Genomic DNA, 18247 nt, shown 5'->3' with positions numbered 1-18247 from the left:
AAATCGATGTATTTGTTGTGAGTATTAACAGACTAGAAGGACAGTACTAGAAGACTATATTTCCCTCATTTCCACAGTCTAGACAGTTTTTCGATAATAAAAAGTCATGCAAGATGGGTGCAAGGCACCATTGCTTATACACCATGTAATTCTCTTCCATTTGAAACCAATCGCAAGTTTCTATCATGTATCTTACTCGTTTTAGAGACTCTTGAATAACAGTAGATTTGCAGAGAAAATGAGAAAATGAAAATGATCATTTTTTCAATTATCTGTAATTTTTGAACCATATTGACAACAGAAAAACGATTTATGGGAGCGAAGAGAGAAGGAAATTCTCTACAGCCTTGACTACTTTTTCGATTCTTTATCCAAAGTTTTTTACAAGATATGCTTCTTTGAATATGCAAAAAATTCTTATTCGTTAATCATTTCCACAGTCTTGCATATCCAAAGTTGCATATCTCGTGAAACACTTTAGATAAAAAGTCGAAAAAGTAGTTATTGTTGTAGAGAATTTTCTCCGCTTTCCGCTCCCATGAATCGTTCTCCTGATTTCAATAAAGTTCAAAGTTACAGCCAATTGAAAATATGATTATTTTCATTTTGTCATTCATTCTGCAATTTTACTGTTATTCAAGAGTCTCTAAAACGAGTAAGATACATGAAAGAAACTTTCAATTGGTTCCAAATGAAAGAGAATTAACTGGTCTATAATCTACGGTGCCTTAAACCCATCTTGCATGACTGTTTATTATCGAAAAACTGTCTAGACTGTGAAAATGAGGAAAATATCCCAAATTTCCTGATTTTGTTGAATCAAACGTATCTTATCTCAAGATTATATTTTTACGAAATTCATTCACCTCACATGAAAGAGAAGATTCTGTTCTACAAATCAAGACCAAGTACCATTTTTTATCATTTCGGGTTACCGAAATACACAGTTATGAATAAAGAAATTGGCCATTTTTCTGTGAATTTAAATAGGGGGCTAAAATACACTAAAAGGGGATTTTTTTATTTTTCCATCGATTTTCAATTATGATACATCATGATTTTGAACCGCCTTGACGAGCTGAGAAGAAGGAGCTGTAGTATGAGGAGATCTGATCATTCTGTCAAAAGTTATGTGTTAAAAGTTTTGATCCTTGACATATCCTTATGACATGCCGCCCACTAGGAAATACTGAAATTAAATGTTTCTAACGGGTGATTCTCATAGAAATAACCTGCGTGAGATGATTTCAGCTGAAATATGTATTTTTTTGTTAGGAACGCCTTGAGAAGGTATTATAATGAAAATTTTGTATTTTGGATGTAGGACATGATTCTCTATTTTTGGATATATTCCCCCTCCCACAACTACTAAATTCGAAAATTCCTAAGAAATCCTGTTCATAATGAATTGTTCTTCCACGTGATGTGTGGTTTTTTAATCTATACTAGGAAAATATCCATGTTGTATAGGGTAGTAGTGGTAGGTTTGCATAATTTAGAAAACCCCTTGAAAAATACCCCTTTTTTGAAAATTCGTAGCTCCGGAACCAAAAATGGTAGAATCCTGCGTGACGACTCAATTTATTGGACATTTTATTCTCCTTAATTTTGTCAGGAATGATTTTTCTTTAGAAACTCGAGGTTCACGAGATAAAATGGGAGAATTGAAAAAAGTCCGAAATTTTTGGGGTATTTGGGGGTGAAGCCACCCTCTGGCGTGTCAGCGAATCTCAGATTCAAATTCAGCGCCCCAAAATACATATAGAACCGTGGAGAAAAAATCTTTAAGGGCTGTTTCCTGAAAAACGACCATTTGACTGGACTATTACAGATTAAGAAAATTTTGAGATTTAAGGATTGATTCTTCAGGATTCTTCAAGAATTTTGTGATTTTTCAAGATTTAAAGATTTTTATAAATTCATAAATTTGAAGAGTTCGAGATTTTCGGATTTTAAGATCTTGAAATTCAAATTCAAATTCAATTCAAAAAATTCAATAAGTCCTTTATGCTCATAAAAAAACAAAACAATATGATTCACAATCTGCTGTCAGTTCTACATACTCTCACAAGAACTCATACATAAGAATAATATTTTTTTACAATAAAAAAGTCAAACAAAATAGTTGACACTGAACCAAATAGAAAGTGATCCTCAAAAATCTTAATCCTAGTTTTGATACATACTAGTTCCTAGTTTTGATCATGATTGAGATCCATAAATCATCAGGATTGAATTTATCAGGGGAGAGTTGTGAACTGACAGTGCTTTCATTCAGGAATGATCTTCACATGGACCTGAGGTCTGTGTGTGAAGACTAGTTCTTCAGATTACCAATACGTTTGGAAGATTCCGAGAAATGAGAAAATAGTGTTTTGATGTTTGTATATATATGAGTAAGGAGAAACTTCCTCAACCTCTTGCATTGATGCATTGTGGAATTTAAGATTCTAAGAATTTTAAGATTCAATACTTTGAAGGGATTATATTGTAAGTTTCATAAAGTCGTGACTGGCTTGGACAGATATGTTGAGAGGATGAATAGTGAAGGGAAACATTGCTCATGGCCACATTGGATGGAGGCACAAGAAGAAAAGGGTGACCAAGGTGGTGGTGGCTGGAAGATGTGAAGAGAGTTCTGCGAGTTTTGGGAATTAGGGGATAGAAGAATGATAGTAATTGCTGGTGATGGTAGTCAGATGGGAAAGAATTGTCATGGAAGCCAAGAACCACATAGGACTGTAGTGCTAAAGGAAGAAGGAGAAGAGATAGATGATTACTACATGTATATACGGTAGTAGATTCAAAAGGTATCTTTATGATTGTACTTACATAATGTGGTCGGCGGGGAAAACGCAGCACCCGCTCCGGCCTCCACATGGGTACCTGCACCCATCATGGCACCCATCGACAGCGGATGTGAATATGCGCCTGTCCTGGCTGAGAAAGGTGGGAGGGTCGGCGCTGAAAAAATACATTCACATACATCAATTGAATATAATCATACAGAAAAGATAGCAAAGGTATAATAATAATAATTGCATCACTTTTATTGGTAGGGAGTCCCTGACAGAAGTTCCACCTCGCCTGAATATATAATCCAAGCGGTCAGTGAGCCTAACGACTGTCATGCTACAGCTGGGATGGACAAAACACGGGAGTGTCCTGGTGCCTGGTCAGAAACTTTTGGCGATGTACAAGTTTGAGCAGGGGATTTCTAGAGTGCTATGCAAGCACTCTAACTAGAACACGGATCACTGAGGTATAGGGTGGGCCGTCCACTAGAACCGATTTCGTCAAAACCAGCATCAGCTGAAAACTATCGAACTCGTCAGTACAATCTCTCAACTGAGAAAGGAATAGATGCTCGGCCATTGCAACAGGCCGTGCACGGCCGTCTCTGGCCGATCAATTTTTCGATCCGAATTGAATGGGATTTCCAGCTCTATCTGGCCAAACTAACTAGTCGAGCTGACAAAACAAAGAGTTTCTAACCTAAATTTGTTCACAGTCTTGTTTGTTTTTGTTTTGTTTTTTAAGTTGATCTGTTTCATGAAGTTGTAACTATGGACAATGAAAAGTTGATAAGTTTGGTTCAAGAGCATGTTCCATTGTGGGATATGGAAGACAAAAGATTTCATCGTTATTATGTTCAAAGGAATCTGTGAACAAAGACTGCTGAACAAATAGGATCTGAAAGTAAGATTAATGTAATGAATAATCAATTTAGTGGATGGGCCTATTTGTTTATTCAATTTTCAAAATCTTAATAAATTCATCGTTTATGAAGAATTTTGGTGGCTATAATAGTAGTTAATTCAATAATTGGCAACCAGACAACCACTGAACTGGACTGACAAACGGTTCCAATGGATGACCATATTCGGCCGGCAGATTTGTCTGATCCAACGGACGAACGGATCGGTTGAATATGGCTCCAGTGGACGGTTACCCTAAGTATATGCAAAGAACCTAGAGCAGAGGGTACTAAGGAATCACACTAGAGTACTGGAATAATTGTCAAACCAATACCGCGTAATGCTGTCAGTTCGGGAGAGAATCTCACTATAAAGCTCGAAAATGTAAATATAATGAATTACTTATATTATTGTTTGGTGTTCCATTTTGCTCTAATGCACTCTCTTCTATGGATAAATCGATGTATTTGTTGTGAGTATTAACAGACTAGAAGGACAGTACTAGAAGACTATATTTCCCTCATTTCCACAGTCTAGACAGTTTTTCGATAATAAAAAGTCATGCAAGATGGGTGCAAGGCACCATTGCTTATACACCATGTAATTCTCTTCCATTTGAAACCAATCGCAAGTTTCTATCATGTATCTTACTCGTTTTAGAGACTCTTGAATAACAGTAGATTTGCAGAGAAAATGAGAAAATGAAAATGATCATTTTTTCAATTATCTGTAATTTTTGAACCATATTGACAACAGAAAAACGATTTATGGGAGCGAAGAGAGAAGGAAATTCTCTACAGCCTTGACTACTTTTTCGATTCTTTATCCAAAGTTTTTTACAAGATATGCTTCTTTGAATATGCAAAAAAATTCTTATTCGTTAATCATTTCCACAGTCTTGCATATCCAAAGTTGCATATCTCGTGAAACACTTTAGATAAAAAGTCGAAAAAGTAGTTATTGTTGTAGAGAATTTTCTCCGCTTTCCGCTCCCATGAATCGTTTTCCTGATTTCAATAAAGTTCAAAGTTACAGCCAATTGAAAATATGATTATTTTCATTTTGTCATTCTTTCTGCAATTTTACTGTTATTCAAGAGTCTCTAAAACGAGTAAGATACATGAAAGAAACTTTCAATTGGTTCCAAATGAAAGAGAATTAACTGGTCTATAATCTACGGTGCCTTAAACCCATCTTGCATGACTGTTTATTATCGAAAAACTGTCTAGACTGTGAAAATGAGGAAAATATCCCAAATTTCCTGATTTTGTTGAATCAAACGTATCTTATCTCAAGATTATATTTTTACGAAATTCATTCACCTCACATGAAAGAGAAGATTCTGTTCTACAAATCAAGACCAAGTACCATTTTTTATCATTTCGGGTTACCGAAATACACAGTTATGAATAAAGAAATTGGCCATTTTTCTGTGAATTTAAATAGGGGGCTAAAATACACTAAAAGGGGATTTTTTTATTTTTCCATCGATTTTCAATTATGATACATCATGATTTTGAACCGCCTTGACGAGCTGAGAAGAAGGAGCTGTAGTACGAGGAGATCTGATCATTCTGTCAAAAGTTATGTGGTAAAAGTTTTGATCCTTGACATATCCTTATGACATGCCGCCCACTAGGAAATACTGAAATTAAATGTTTCTAACGGGTGATTCTCATAGAAATAACCTGCGTGAGATGATTTCAGCTGAAATATGTATTTTTTTGTAAGGAACGCCTTGAGAAGGTATTATAATGAAAATTTTGTATTTTGGATGTAGGACATGATTCTCTATTTTTGGATATATTCCCCCTCCCACAACTACTAAATTCGAAAATTCCTAAGAAATCCTGTTCATAATGAATTGTTCTTCCACGTGATGTGTGGTTTTTTAATCTATACTAGGAAAATATCCATGTTGTATAGGGTAGTAGTGGTAGGTTTGCATAATTTAGAAAACCCCTTGAAAAATACCCCTTTTTTGAAAATTCGTAGCTCCGGAACCAAAAATGGTAGAATCCTGCGTGACGACTCAATTTATTGGACATTTTATTCTCCTTAATTTTGTCAGGAATGATTTTTCTTTAGAAACTCGAGGTTCACGAGATAAAATGGGAGAATTGAAAAAAGTCCGAAATTTTTGGGGTATTTGGGGGTGAAGCCACCCTCTGGCGTGTCAGCGAATCTCAGATTCAAATTCAGTGCCCCAAAATACATATAGAACCGTGGAGAAAAAATCTTTAAGGGCTGTTTCCTGAAAAACGACCATTTGACTGGACTATTAATTATAGATTAAGAAAATTTTGAGATTTAAGGATTGATTCTTCAGGATTCTTCAAGAATTTTGTGATTTTTCAAGATTTAAAGATTTTTATAAATTCATAAATTTGAAGAGTTCGAGATTTTCGGATTTTAAGATCTTGAAATTCAAATTCAAATTCAATTCAAAAAATTCAATAAGTCCTTTATGCTCATAAAAAAACAAAACAATATGATTCACAATCTGCTGTCAGTTCTACATACTCTCACAAGAACTCATACATAAGAATAATATTTTTTTACAATAAAAAAGTCAAACAAAATAGTTGACACTGAACCAAATAGAAAGTGATCCTCAAAAATCTTAATCCTAGTTTTGATACATACTAGTTCCTAGTTTTGATCATGATTGAGATCCATAAATCATCAGGATTGAATTTATCAGGGGAGAGTTGTGAACTGACAGTGCTTTCATTCAGGAATGATCTTCACATGGACCTGAGGTCTGTGTGTGAAGACTAGTTCTTCAGATTACCAATACGTTTGGAAGATTCCGAGAAATGAGAAAATAGTGTTTTGATGTTTGTATATATATGAGTAAGGAGAAACTTCCTCAACCTCTTGCATTGATGCATTGTGGAATTTAAGATTCTAAGAATTTTAAGATTCAATACTTTGAAGGGATTATATTGTAAGTTTCATAAAGTCGTGACTGGCTTGGACAGATATGTTGAGAGGATGAATAGTGAAGGGAAACATTGCTCATGGCCACATTGGATGGAGGCACAAGAAGAAAAGGGTGACCAAGGTGGTGGTGGCTGGAAGATGTGAAGAGAGTTCTGCGAGTTTTGGGAATTAGGGGATAGAAGAATGATAGTAATTGCTGGTGATGGTAGTCAGATGGGAAAGAATTGTCATGGAAGCCAAGAACCACATAGGACTGTAGTGCTAAAGGAAGAAGGAGAAGAGATAGATGATCACTACATGTATATACGGTAGTAGATTCAAAAGGTATCTTTATGATTGTACTTACATAATGTGGTCGGCGGGGAAAACGCAGCACCCGCTCCGGCCTCCACATGGGTACCTGCACCCATCATGGCACCCATCGACAGCGGATGTGAATATGCGCCTGTCCTGGCTGAGAAAGGTGGGAGGGTCGGCGCTGAAAAAATACATTCACATACATCAATTGAATATAATCATACAGAAAAGATAGCATAGGTATAATAATAATAATTGCATCACTTTTATTGGTAGGGAGTCCCTGACAGAAGTTCCACCTCGCCTGAATATATAATCCAAGCGGTCAGTGAGCCTAACGACTGTCATGCTACAGCTGGGATGGACAATTTAATGTGTCCATCCGATAACACGGGAGTGTCCTGGGGCCTGGTCAGAAACTTTTGGCGATGTACAAGTTTGAGCAGGGGATTTCTAGAGTGCTATGCAAGCACTCTAACTAGAACACGGATCACTGAGGTATAGGGTGGGCCGTCCACTAGAACCGATTTCGTCAAAACCAGCATCAGCTGAAAACTATCGAACTCGTCAGTACAATCTCTCAACTGAGAAAGGAATAGATGCTCGGCCATTGCAACAGGCCGTGCACGGCCGTCTCTGGCCGATCAATTTTTCGATCCGAATTGAATGGGATTTCCCAGCTCTATCTGGCCAAACTAACTAGTCGAGCTGACAAAACAAAGAGTTTCTAACCTAAATTTGTTCACAGTCTTGTTTGTTTTTGTTTTGTTTTTTAAGTTGATCTGTTTCATGAAGTTGTAACTATGGACAATGAAAAGTTGATAAGTTTGGTTCAAGAGCATGTTCCATTGTGGGATATGGAAGACAAAAGATTTCATCGTTATTATGTTCAAAGGAATCTGTGAACAAAGACTGCTGAACAAATAGGATCTGAAAGTAAGATTAATGTAATGAATAATCAATTTAGTGGATGGGCCTATTTGTTTATTCAATTTTCAAAATCTTAATAAATTCATCGTTTATGAAGAATTTTGGTGGCTATAATAGTAGTTAATTCAATAATTGGCAACCAGACAACCACTGAACTGGACTGACAAACGGTTCCAATGGATGACCATATTCGGCCGGCAGATTTGTCTGATCCAACGGACGAACAGATCGGTTGAATATGGCTCCAGTAGACGGTTACCCCAAGTATATGCAAAGAACCTAGAGCAGAGAGTACTAAGGAATCACACTAGAGTACTGGAATAATTGTCAAACCAATACCGCGTAATGCTGTCAGTTCGGGAGAGAATCTCACTATAAAGCTCGAAAATGTAAATATAATGAATTACTTATATTATTGTTTGGTGTTCCATTTTGCTCTAATGCACTCTCTTCTATGGATAAATCGATGTATTTGTTGTGAGTATTAACAGACTAGAAGGACAGTACTAGAAGACTATATTTTCCTCATTTCCACAGTCTAGACAGTTTTTCGATAATAAAAAGTCATGCAAGATGGGTTCAAGGCACCATTGCTTATACACCATGTAATTCTCTTCCATTTGAAACCAATCGCAAGTTTCTATCATGTATCTTACTCGTTCTAGAGACTCTTGAATAACAGTAGATTTGCAGAGAAAATGAGAAAATGAAAATGATCATTTTTTCAATTATCTGTAATTTTTGAACCATATTGACAACAGAAAAACGATTTATGGGAGCGAAGAGAGAAGGAAATTCTCTACAGCCTTGACTACTTTTTCGATTCTTTATCCAAAGTTTTTTACAAGATATGCTTCTTTGAATATGCAAAAAAATTCTTATTCGTTAATCATTTCCACAGTCTTGCATATCCAAAGTTGCATATCTCGTGAAACACTTTAGATAAAAAGTCGAAAAAGTAGTTAATGTTGTAGAGAATTTTCTCCGCTTTCCGCTCCCATGAATCGTTCTCCTGATTTCAATAAAGTTCAAAGTTACAGCCAATTGAAAATATGATTATTTTCATTTTGTCATTCATTCTGCAATTTTACTGTTATTCAAGAGTCTCTAAAACGAGTAAGATACATGAAAGAAACTTTCAATTGGTTCCAAATGAAAGAGAATTAACTGGTCTATAATCTACGGTGCCTTAAACCCATCTTGCATGACTGTTTATTATCGAAAAACTGTCTAGACTGTGAAAATGAGGAAAATATCCCAAATTTCCTGATTTTGTTGAATCAAACGTATCTTATCTCAAGATTATATTTTTACGAAATTCATTCACCTCACATGAAAGAGAAGATTCTGTTCTACAAATCAAGACCAAGTACCATTTTTTATCATTTCGGGTTACCGAAATACACAGTTATGAATAAAGAAATTGGCCATTTTTCTGTGAATTTAAATAGGGGGCTAAAATACACTAAAAGGGGATTTTTTTATTTTTCCATCGATTTTCAATTATGATACATCATGATTTTGAACCGCCTTGACGAGCTGAGAAGAAGGAGCTGTAGTACGAGGAGATCTGATCATTCTGTCAAAAGTTATGTGTTAAAAGTTTTGATCCTTGACATATCCTTATGACATGCCGCCCACTAGGAAATACTGAAATTAAATGTTTCTAACGGGTGATTCTCATAGAAATAACCTGCGTGAGATGATTTCAGCTGAAATATGTATTTTTTTGTAAGGAACGCCTTGAGAAGGTATTATAATGAAAATTTTGTATTTTGGATGTAGGACATGATTCTCTATTTTTGGATATATTCCCCCTCCCACAACTACTAAATTCGAAAATTCCTAAGAAATCCTGTTCATAATGAATTGTTCTTCCACGTGATGTGTGGTTTTTTAATCTATACTAGGAAAATATCCATGTTGTATAGGGTAGTAGTGGTAGGTTTGCATAATTTAGAAAACCCCTTGAAAAATACCCCTTTTTTGAAAATTCGTAGCTCCGGAACCAAAAATGGTAGAATCCTGCGTGACGACTCAATTTATTGGACATTTTATTCTCCTTAATTTTGTCAGGAATGATTTTTCTTTAGAAACTCGAGGTTCACGAGATAAAATGGGAGAATTGAAAAAAGTCCGAAATTTTTGGGGTATTTGGGGGTGAAGCCACCCTCTGGCGTGTCAGCGAATCTCAGATTCAAATTCAGCGCCCCAAAATACATATAGAACCGTGGAGAAAAAATCTTTAAGGGCTGTTTCCTGAAAAACGACCATTTGACTGGACTATTATAGATTAAGAAAATTTTGAGATTTAAGGATTGATTCTTTAGGATTCTTCAAGAATTTTGTGATTTTTCAAGATTTAAAGATTTTTATAGATTCATAAATTTGAAGAGTTCGAGATTTTCGGATTTTAAGATCTTGAAATTCAAATTCAAATTCAATTCAAAAAATTCAATAAGTCCTTTATGCTCATAAAAAAACAAAACAATATGATTCACAATCTGCTGTCAGTTCTACATACTCTCACAAGAACTCATACATAAGAATAATATTTTTTTACAATAAAAAAGTCAAACAAAATAGTTGACACTGAACCAAATAGAAAGTGATCCTCAAAAATCTCAATCCTAGTTTTGATACATACTAGTTCCTAGTTTTGATCATGATTGAGATCCATAAATCATCAGGATTGAATTTATCAGGGGAGAGTTGTGAACTGACAGTGCTTTCATTCAGGAATGATCTTCACATGGACCTGAGGTCTGTGTGTGAAGACTAGTTCTTCGGATTACCAATACGTTTGGAAGATTCTGAGAAATGAGAAAATAGTGTTTTGATGTTTATATATATATGAGTAAGGGGAAACTTCCTCAACCTCTTGCATTGATGCATTGTGGATTTTAAGATTCTAAGAATTTTAAGATTCAATACTTGGAAGGGAATATATTGTAAGTTTCATAAAGTCCTGACTGGCTTGGACAGATATGTTGAGAGGATGAATAGTGAAGGGAAACATTGCTCATGGCCACATTGGATGGAGGCACAAGAAGAAAAGGGTGACCAAGGTGGTGGTGGCTGGAAGATGTGAAGAGAGTTCTGCGAGTTTTGGGAATTAGGGGATAGAAGAATGATAGTAATTGCTGGTGATGGTAGTCAGATGGGAAAGAATTGTCATGGAAGCCAAGAACCACATAGGACTGTAGTGCTAAAGGAAGAAGGAGAAGAGATAGATGATTACTACATGTATATAGGGTAGTAGATTCAAAAGGTATCTTTATGATTGTACTTACATAATGTGGTCGGCGGGGAAAACGCAGCACCCGCTCCGGCCTCCACATGGGTACCTGCACCCATCATGGCACCCATCGACAGCGGATGTGAATATGCGCCTGTCCTGGCTGCGAAAAGTGGGAGGCTCGGCGCTGAAAAAATACATTCACATGCATCAATTGAATATAATCATACAGAAAAGATAGCATAGGTATAATAATAATAATCGCATGGCTTTTATTGGTAGGGAGTCCCTGACAGAAGTTCCACCTCGCCTGAATATATAATCTAAGCGGTCAGTGAGCCTAACGACTGTCATGCTACAGCTGGGACGGACAATTTAATGTGTCCATCCGATAACACGGGAGTGTCCTGGTGCCTGGTCAGAAACTTTTGGCGATGTACACGTTTGAACAGGGGATTTCTATAGTGCTATGCAAGCACTCTAACTAGAATAAGGATCACTGCAGTATAGGGTGGGCCGTCCACTAGAACCGATTTCGTTCAAACCAGCATCAGCTGAAAACTAACGAACTCGTCCACTCTGGCCGATCAATTTTTCGATCCGAATTGAATGGGATTTTCCAGCTCTATCTGGCCGAACTAACTAGTCGAGCTGACATAACAAAGAGTTTCTAACCTAAAATTGTTTCACAGTCTTGTTTGTTTTTGTTTTTTTTTAAGTTGATCTGTTTCATGAAGTTGTAACTATGGACAATGAAAAGTTGATAAGTTTGGTTCAAGTGCATGTTCCATTGTGGGATATGGGAGACAAAAGATATCATCGTGATTATGTTCAAAAAAATCTGTGAACAAAGACTGCTGAACAAATAGGATCTGAAAGGAAGATTAATGTAATGAATAATCAATTTAGTGGATGGGCCTATTTGTTTATTCAATTTTCAAAATCTCAATATATTCATTGTTTATGAAGAATTTTGGTGGCTATAATAGTAGTTAACTCAATAATTGGCAACCAGACAACTACTGAACTAGACTGACAAACGGTTCCAATGGACGACCATATTCGGCCGGCAGATTCGTCTGATCCAACGGACGAACGGATCGGTTGAATATGGCTCCAGTGGACGGTTACCCTAAGTATATGCATAGTACCTAGAGCAGAGGGTACTAAGGAATCACACTAGAGTACTGGAATAATTGTCAAACCAATACCGCGTAATGCTGTCAGTTCGGGAGAGAATCTCACTATAAAGCTCGAAAATGTAAATATAATGAATTACTTATATTATTGTTTGGTGTTCCATTTTGCTCTAATGCACTCTCTTCTATGGATAAATCGATGTATTTGTTGTGAGTATCAACAGACTAGAAAGACAGTACTAGAAGACTAGAAGGTACTAAGGACTCATACTAGAGTACATGGGCTACCACAGTTGAACAACTTATGCTATCTCTTCTCTATGATATAGCATTCATCAAAAAGAATTGAGTACAGCTAATAAACGTTTATGGTAATTATCTCGCTCAACTTTGGTAGCACATGCACTCTAGAACCACTCCTTAGTACCATAGAGAAAAGGCATATGCTATAATGAATGACTAATAAAATTGTATTTTGTTCTATTTTGCTCTACTGTACTCTCTTTCATGAATGAATGATTTATTTGTTGTGAGTATTAACACAACCGTAGCAGAAGTTTCTTTTGTTTCATTCACAAAACCTTTTAATTCAGATCTCAGGAGAAAATCTCATGTAAGTTAATTGTGCCTGTCCTGCAACGTGCAATTAGCTAAAAATTGAGTAATTAACCTATTTCCCAAAGTTTTTCAAATACCGTATTGCAATGAATAATTGAGATCTCTATTATATCTCTTTATAATATTTCGATGATGTAGTCAATAACAATAATGACTAGAAGCTGTAGCCTACATCAATAGCTTTATTTTCATTGTTATGTGTGGGTTACATTACATTTTCAAGTGTCATATTGAACTTTTCATTAGTTTATTTTCAAAAACTTTCTAATTAAAATATTGTCATTCACACTTACTTCCTTGAGTTTTGATAATTATTGATAACTTCTCAAAATCTTCAATTATTGTGATAAAGCTTAGTGATTTCTACATTGCAATTAAAAAAGGATATTAGATATTTTGGAAATATTCTAGTTATGGAACAGACAAATTCAAGCATATAATTAGCTTTTGAAAGCAATAGCAATGACGATTGTAGTTTGCTGTTAAAGGTAAATTTTTTCAGGTTAGTAATTTCCAGTAATTTCATTTCTTTTGACATATCAATCTAATCTATCTCGATGTTTTATGAATGAGAATGGATAATTTCAACTCTGACGAAGTACGGTAACGGAGATAATTAATTCTTTTAATATCATGAAACATTACTTTTATCATAAACATCGAATTAAGGTTATTGTTTCAATTGAAATTTATTTTTTTAGTAATATCATTAATATAAACCATGATATTATCGTCTAGAGGTCGAGACGTAGTAATTTAGAATGAGAGAGAGAGAGAGAGAGATACAGCATGGAGCTGATGATCAGTGTATAGTATAAAGAATGCCTGCCTATCTGATCTAGATAAGAATTGGCGCCGAGCGACCAAGCTCGCACATCCGGTATGCACTGTGTCAATAATATTACCCCATCATAATGGTCTGAATCAAAGTAGGAAGAAAACCCATAGTGAGTTTCACGTAATAATGGCAGTAGAGAAAGGTAGAAGAACAGTGGAGGATTTTTGATATTCAATAAATTCAATCTTTTTCGTTGCATTACAAAGTTTTGATGTCATGGAATATATTTCTGGTTGACTAGCACACAACATGGCTCATAAATCACATTCACAAACTGATTAACGTATTCTTTCACGCTGACGTCCAGTACTGTACTGAATTTTACTCATTACTTTTTCAATACATATTATTTTCGTTTGACAGTCTATGTAATTTCCGTTTGATGTCCTCATGTCTGGAGAATTATTATTCAATTAAATATTCTCCTGTTTAGAGTGAATTATGTTCAAATTTTCACTAGCTTCTTCAATCCATAAGATTGATTGTATGTGCTGGTGTGTATATTCTCATCATAATTTATACTATTACTCCTGTTAGACTACTATTATTACTCAAGCATAAGAATGTGTTCTCTTTTATATTACCAAAGTATTATTTTGTTATGCACTTGTTCATTGTAGTTTTCATATTCTTATTATTATAGTTCCCTAGCAACAGATGTTGAACTATTATTATTTAGTCGATGCTAAGAGAGATTCAATCCTGTGATATGCGAAGAAATATATTGACATTACTTTGACTTTTAACATAACTTTGTTAAATTGACATTAAATTCGACTTTCTTCGGAATTTAGAAAATCATTTGATCATTATTTCAACGACTCAAACATCTTAACATATTATATTATTGAGAATAAAAATTCAATTCAATTCAAATAGTCGTATTAGAATAACAATTTTAGTGAAGTAATGTGCTTTTGTCTTCAAGTCAGTCAAAGGACTCGTCAATTTCGTAATTGTCAAAGTAGTGGTTTCTCACAGTAAAGAGTGTGTCCTGAGTCGGTGGGTGAGAATTCTTTTACAGTAATGTGGGATCGTTGAGTTTATAATCTCGAATTTGAAATGCATGTTTTCTAATTTATTATTATTCCAAGTGCTCAGAAACTGCATAGTATGATCTAGCAAGCAACTACAAGATTCTGTATTCAATTTCGGAATTAATACACTCTTGCTTTCTATAGATTTGAAAAGTAGTGGAAGCAGATTGGAGAAACCCAGTGAGTTATACTAAATTTTTTTGAGAACTTAGTTGATACTGAAAAAATTGGCTACATTCGTGTGCTGGAGAGAATAAATAAGGCATTATATTTTTCCAACTAAGATTTCTCATGCAAATATAATTGCATGATGATCCATGTAGATTTCCCATGAAGGTAAGTAGTGTGCAGAATTTAGGTTCTACTAACACTAGCGCTACTCAAATCACGAAGCGACTCGATACTTGTCTCTCAGCGACGCATCATGTGTTTTGAACACACTCAGATTAGGCGATTCCAGTATCGGATTCTCTGAGACTGCAACTGAAGGACTCAGTTGTTCAATGACTCGACATGCTGTTCGCCAAGCGACTCGAGCATCGAGTATCTTCAATAAAGTGAGGTTGGAATTGAAATAATAATAATTCTTAAAAAGTACCAACTTGAAAATGAAAAAAACTTTATAAAAATAAGCCGACAATTACAGTTTCAAAAAAGTTGTGCGGCTGCTGGCTACTGTAATGGCAATGCTCAAGTCGTAAGGTACGACTGGTGTATCCGCGAGTGGGGCTGTACGATGAGTCATGCTAGTGTGAGTAGAGCCTCGCAGTAAACAGTATTCCTTGGCATTGGTTATTAATAAATTACTTTATTTTCAAATTGAGTAAATTTATCTTCAACTAGTTAGTTGTAGAGTTATATAATTTGATTAACATGAATTAGCCAGCTTCACTGAGAGTTGAAATTGCTATATTCTGGAATTTCAAGCCTGTATCTTGTATTAAAGCTGAGGAGTTTGCTTGAATCAAACTCATTGCTTTCTTTTGAAGAACAAACAGTTAATTGGCTCTACACTAAAGCAAATTAAAAAATATGAACAGCAAAAAAATACAAAGATGTAAGTGAATATTATAAATTTATAGGCCTGGTAACGAAATGCTAATTGTAGAATTGTGGTACAAAATAGAGAGGAAAATTTAAGCTTTTCCAACACTATGGTTTAAAGTACAAGAAAGTTTGTGAGAGGAATAACTTGTATCAGTGTGGGGTAGAAGGGATAGGATACGTTATGATGAATTTTTTTCCTAACGATGATGCCCACATGAGCTCTAGGTTTGTAGGAGTCGAATGATTAAGAGAGATGAATAGACCTACTATTATATTTTATAGACCTATTATATTTTTAGGTAAGTTCTGAACCACTAGGAAGCGATTTTTCAACTCACGAATCATATTCAGAGGAGTTGGCTCGAGTGGTCTTCCTTCCAACGGGAGTACGCATGATTCTAAACTTATCTAAGCGATAGCATAGAGACAAAATAGCGTGAGTAGATATTCCATGGCATAGGGCGTTTATGTCGCAACTTTTACTGTCAACTCGAGCCGATTATTGTCGATTCTTACTGTTTTGTTGGGGTGAGAATGTATGAACGGCACCGTATGAGAGACTACCAGCGTCACACAACTTCATTAGTCCAGTCAAGGAAAGGTTATAGAGGGAAAAGTTGGGAAGACAATTTTTGACCCCGCCGTTCTGTTTGGGGTAGTAAGGAGGTAAACATATCAAAAGTCCTCACCCCTACCCAAAAACTCAAAAACTATGTATCCTAAGGACTTGACTGTCATATAACAAATTGAAGCGTACATAATTTTCTACAAAATTAATTGCACAACTTATTTTATATATCCTCTATTTCCCGAGATATTCGCTCTTGAAAGTATGTAATTGTTGAAATAACAGGCTTTTATCCAATGTTTTGCTCTTTTAGGGCTTATAACTCTCCAACAATGCAACATAATAACTGATGCTTATGGTAGGTTTGTAGAACATTGAATTTTTGTTTGAAATGATGTATTATTTCCCTATTCTATGTTTTCCTTTCATTGTTATAACAGCTTCAATGTAGGGGGTGAAATTTTCGTTGCTGCAACAAGTGTTAACGCAGCGGTTCCAATCCTTCAATAGAGGGGATAAAGATGCGCCCTTTTGCTATGTTCAACTATTAGCTAGTCCAAATAAAGCTGCAAAGTCAAAAATTGTGTCACAGACACTCCCTTGAAATGTCATTGTCAAACGTTCAATTGTTGCAGCAATGAAAATTTCACCCCTACATTGAAACTGCTATAACAATGAAAGGAAAACATAAAATAGGGAAATAATACATCATTTCAAACAAAAATTCAATGTTCTACAAACCTACCATAAGCATCAGTTTTTATGTTAGTTATGTCGATTAAACCCATTATTCTCAAGATATGAGCGTGGAATCAAAACGCTGAAAAATGCAACTTTTAAACCACCCTCATCTTAGCACATGAGTTAGGAATAGGGACTTTTGATATGTTCTCCTCCTAACTAGTCTCAACAAAGCTGCAGAGTCAAAAATTTTGTTTAAAACATTCTCTCCAAATTCCTTTGTCAATTGGTCTATTGTTGCAAAAATGGAGATTTCACACTCAACACTAAAGCTGCTGCAAAAGGTTTAGGGAAATTCGTGAAAGTTTGAAATCATACATCAAATTAAAGAGAATTTAATGCTCCATAAGCTGATGATCAGCATGGACTCTGCTCGTCGATTCTTAAAACGTTATAAAAGCAATAATAGGAAAAACTTTGTGGCAAACGTGCTCTTTTCAAAAATGTCACACCTTCAAGAGCGGATATTTCGAAAACTAGAGGAGATATGAAAAAAGTTGTAGAATGAATATTGTAGGAAATTATGTAAGCTTCAATTTGTTATTCAAAAGTCAAGTCCTTAGGATACATAGTTTTTGAGTTTTCTGCGATAAACCAAAAAATGGTACCTTTAAACCACCACCACTCTCTTAGCACAGGGGGTAGGGGTGGAGACTTTTGATATGTTTACCTCCTTACTACCCTAAACAGAGCGGCGGGGTCAAAAATTGTCTTCCCAACTTTTCCCTCTATACCCTTTTTTGAGCATTCATTGCCTGGTCTACATGGAAAACAACTACGTGGTCTATCAGCTTGAGTTAACAGTAAAAGTTGCGACATAAACGCCCTATTCCATGGAATTACTCTATTTCTTCTCTATGCTATCACATAGAGATGGGATATCTAGTTATTCTATTGTTTCTCTATGGCGATATCTTATGAGCACGATCACTGAGTCACATAGCTTCCGGTTTGAAAGGCAGAAATAATTTACAAAAAATAGAAATTGTCTTAATTTAACTGTTACAGTGGCTATCATTGATTTGCAATTTAGGTACTTTATTGTTTTGCAAGAGCTTTTCAATTTGTATGGATGATATTTAGAATCATTATTCGAATTGAAGAATGATTAAATATCTGATTCACATTAAGTTCTCGAATTTTTATTTAG

General features: G+C 35.3%; 1 protein-coding gene across 1 annotated transcript; it reads right to left on the bottom strand.

Moving 5' to 3' along the window:
- Positions 1 to 6961: 6961 nt before the first annotated feature.
- LOC120354699 lies at positions 6962 to 17144 on the bottom strand. The gene is made up of 3 exons (XM_039442125.1): positions 17102 to 17144; positions 11165 to 11296; positions 6962 to 7122 (listed from the first exon to the last, which is right to left on the bottom strand). The coding sequence occupies exons 1-3, from the start codon at positions 17142 to 17144 to the stop codon at positions 6962 to 6964; spliced, it is 336 nt and encodes a 111-aa protein (XP_039298059.1).
- Between the last annotated feature and the right edge of the window lie 1103 nt (positions 17145 to 18247).

This window comes from Nilaparvata lugens, chromosome X (assembly GCF_014356525.2).
Source record: "Nilaparvata lugens isolate BPH chromosome X, ASM1435652v1, whole genome shotgun sequence".
Lineage (NCBI taxonomy): Eukaryota > Metazoa > Arthropoda > Insecta > Hemiptera > Delphacidae > Nilaparvata > Nilaparvata lugens.
Note: the sequence above shows the minus strand (reverse complement) of the source record. Positions and strands in the feature narration are given on the sequence as shown.

Bases quoted from the DNA above. Each gene is read 5' to 3' on its own strand.
- LOC120354699 (XM_039442125.1), bottom strand. From the start codon at position 17,144: ATGGGTTTAATCGACATAACTAACATAAAAACTGATGCTTATG. The intron at 11,297-17,101 runs GTAGGTTTGTAG...GTATTTTTTCAG, and splicing joins CATAAAAACTGATGCTTATG to CGCCGAGCCTCCCACTTTTC. The intron at 7,123-11,164 runs GTAAGTACAATC...GTATTTTTTCAG, and splicing joins TTCCCCGCCGACCACATTAT to CGCCGACCCTCCCACCTTTC.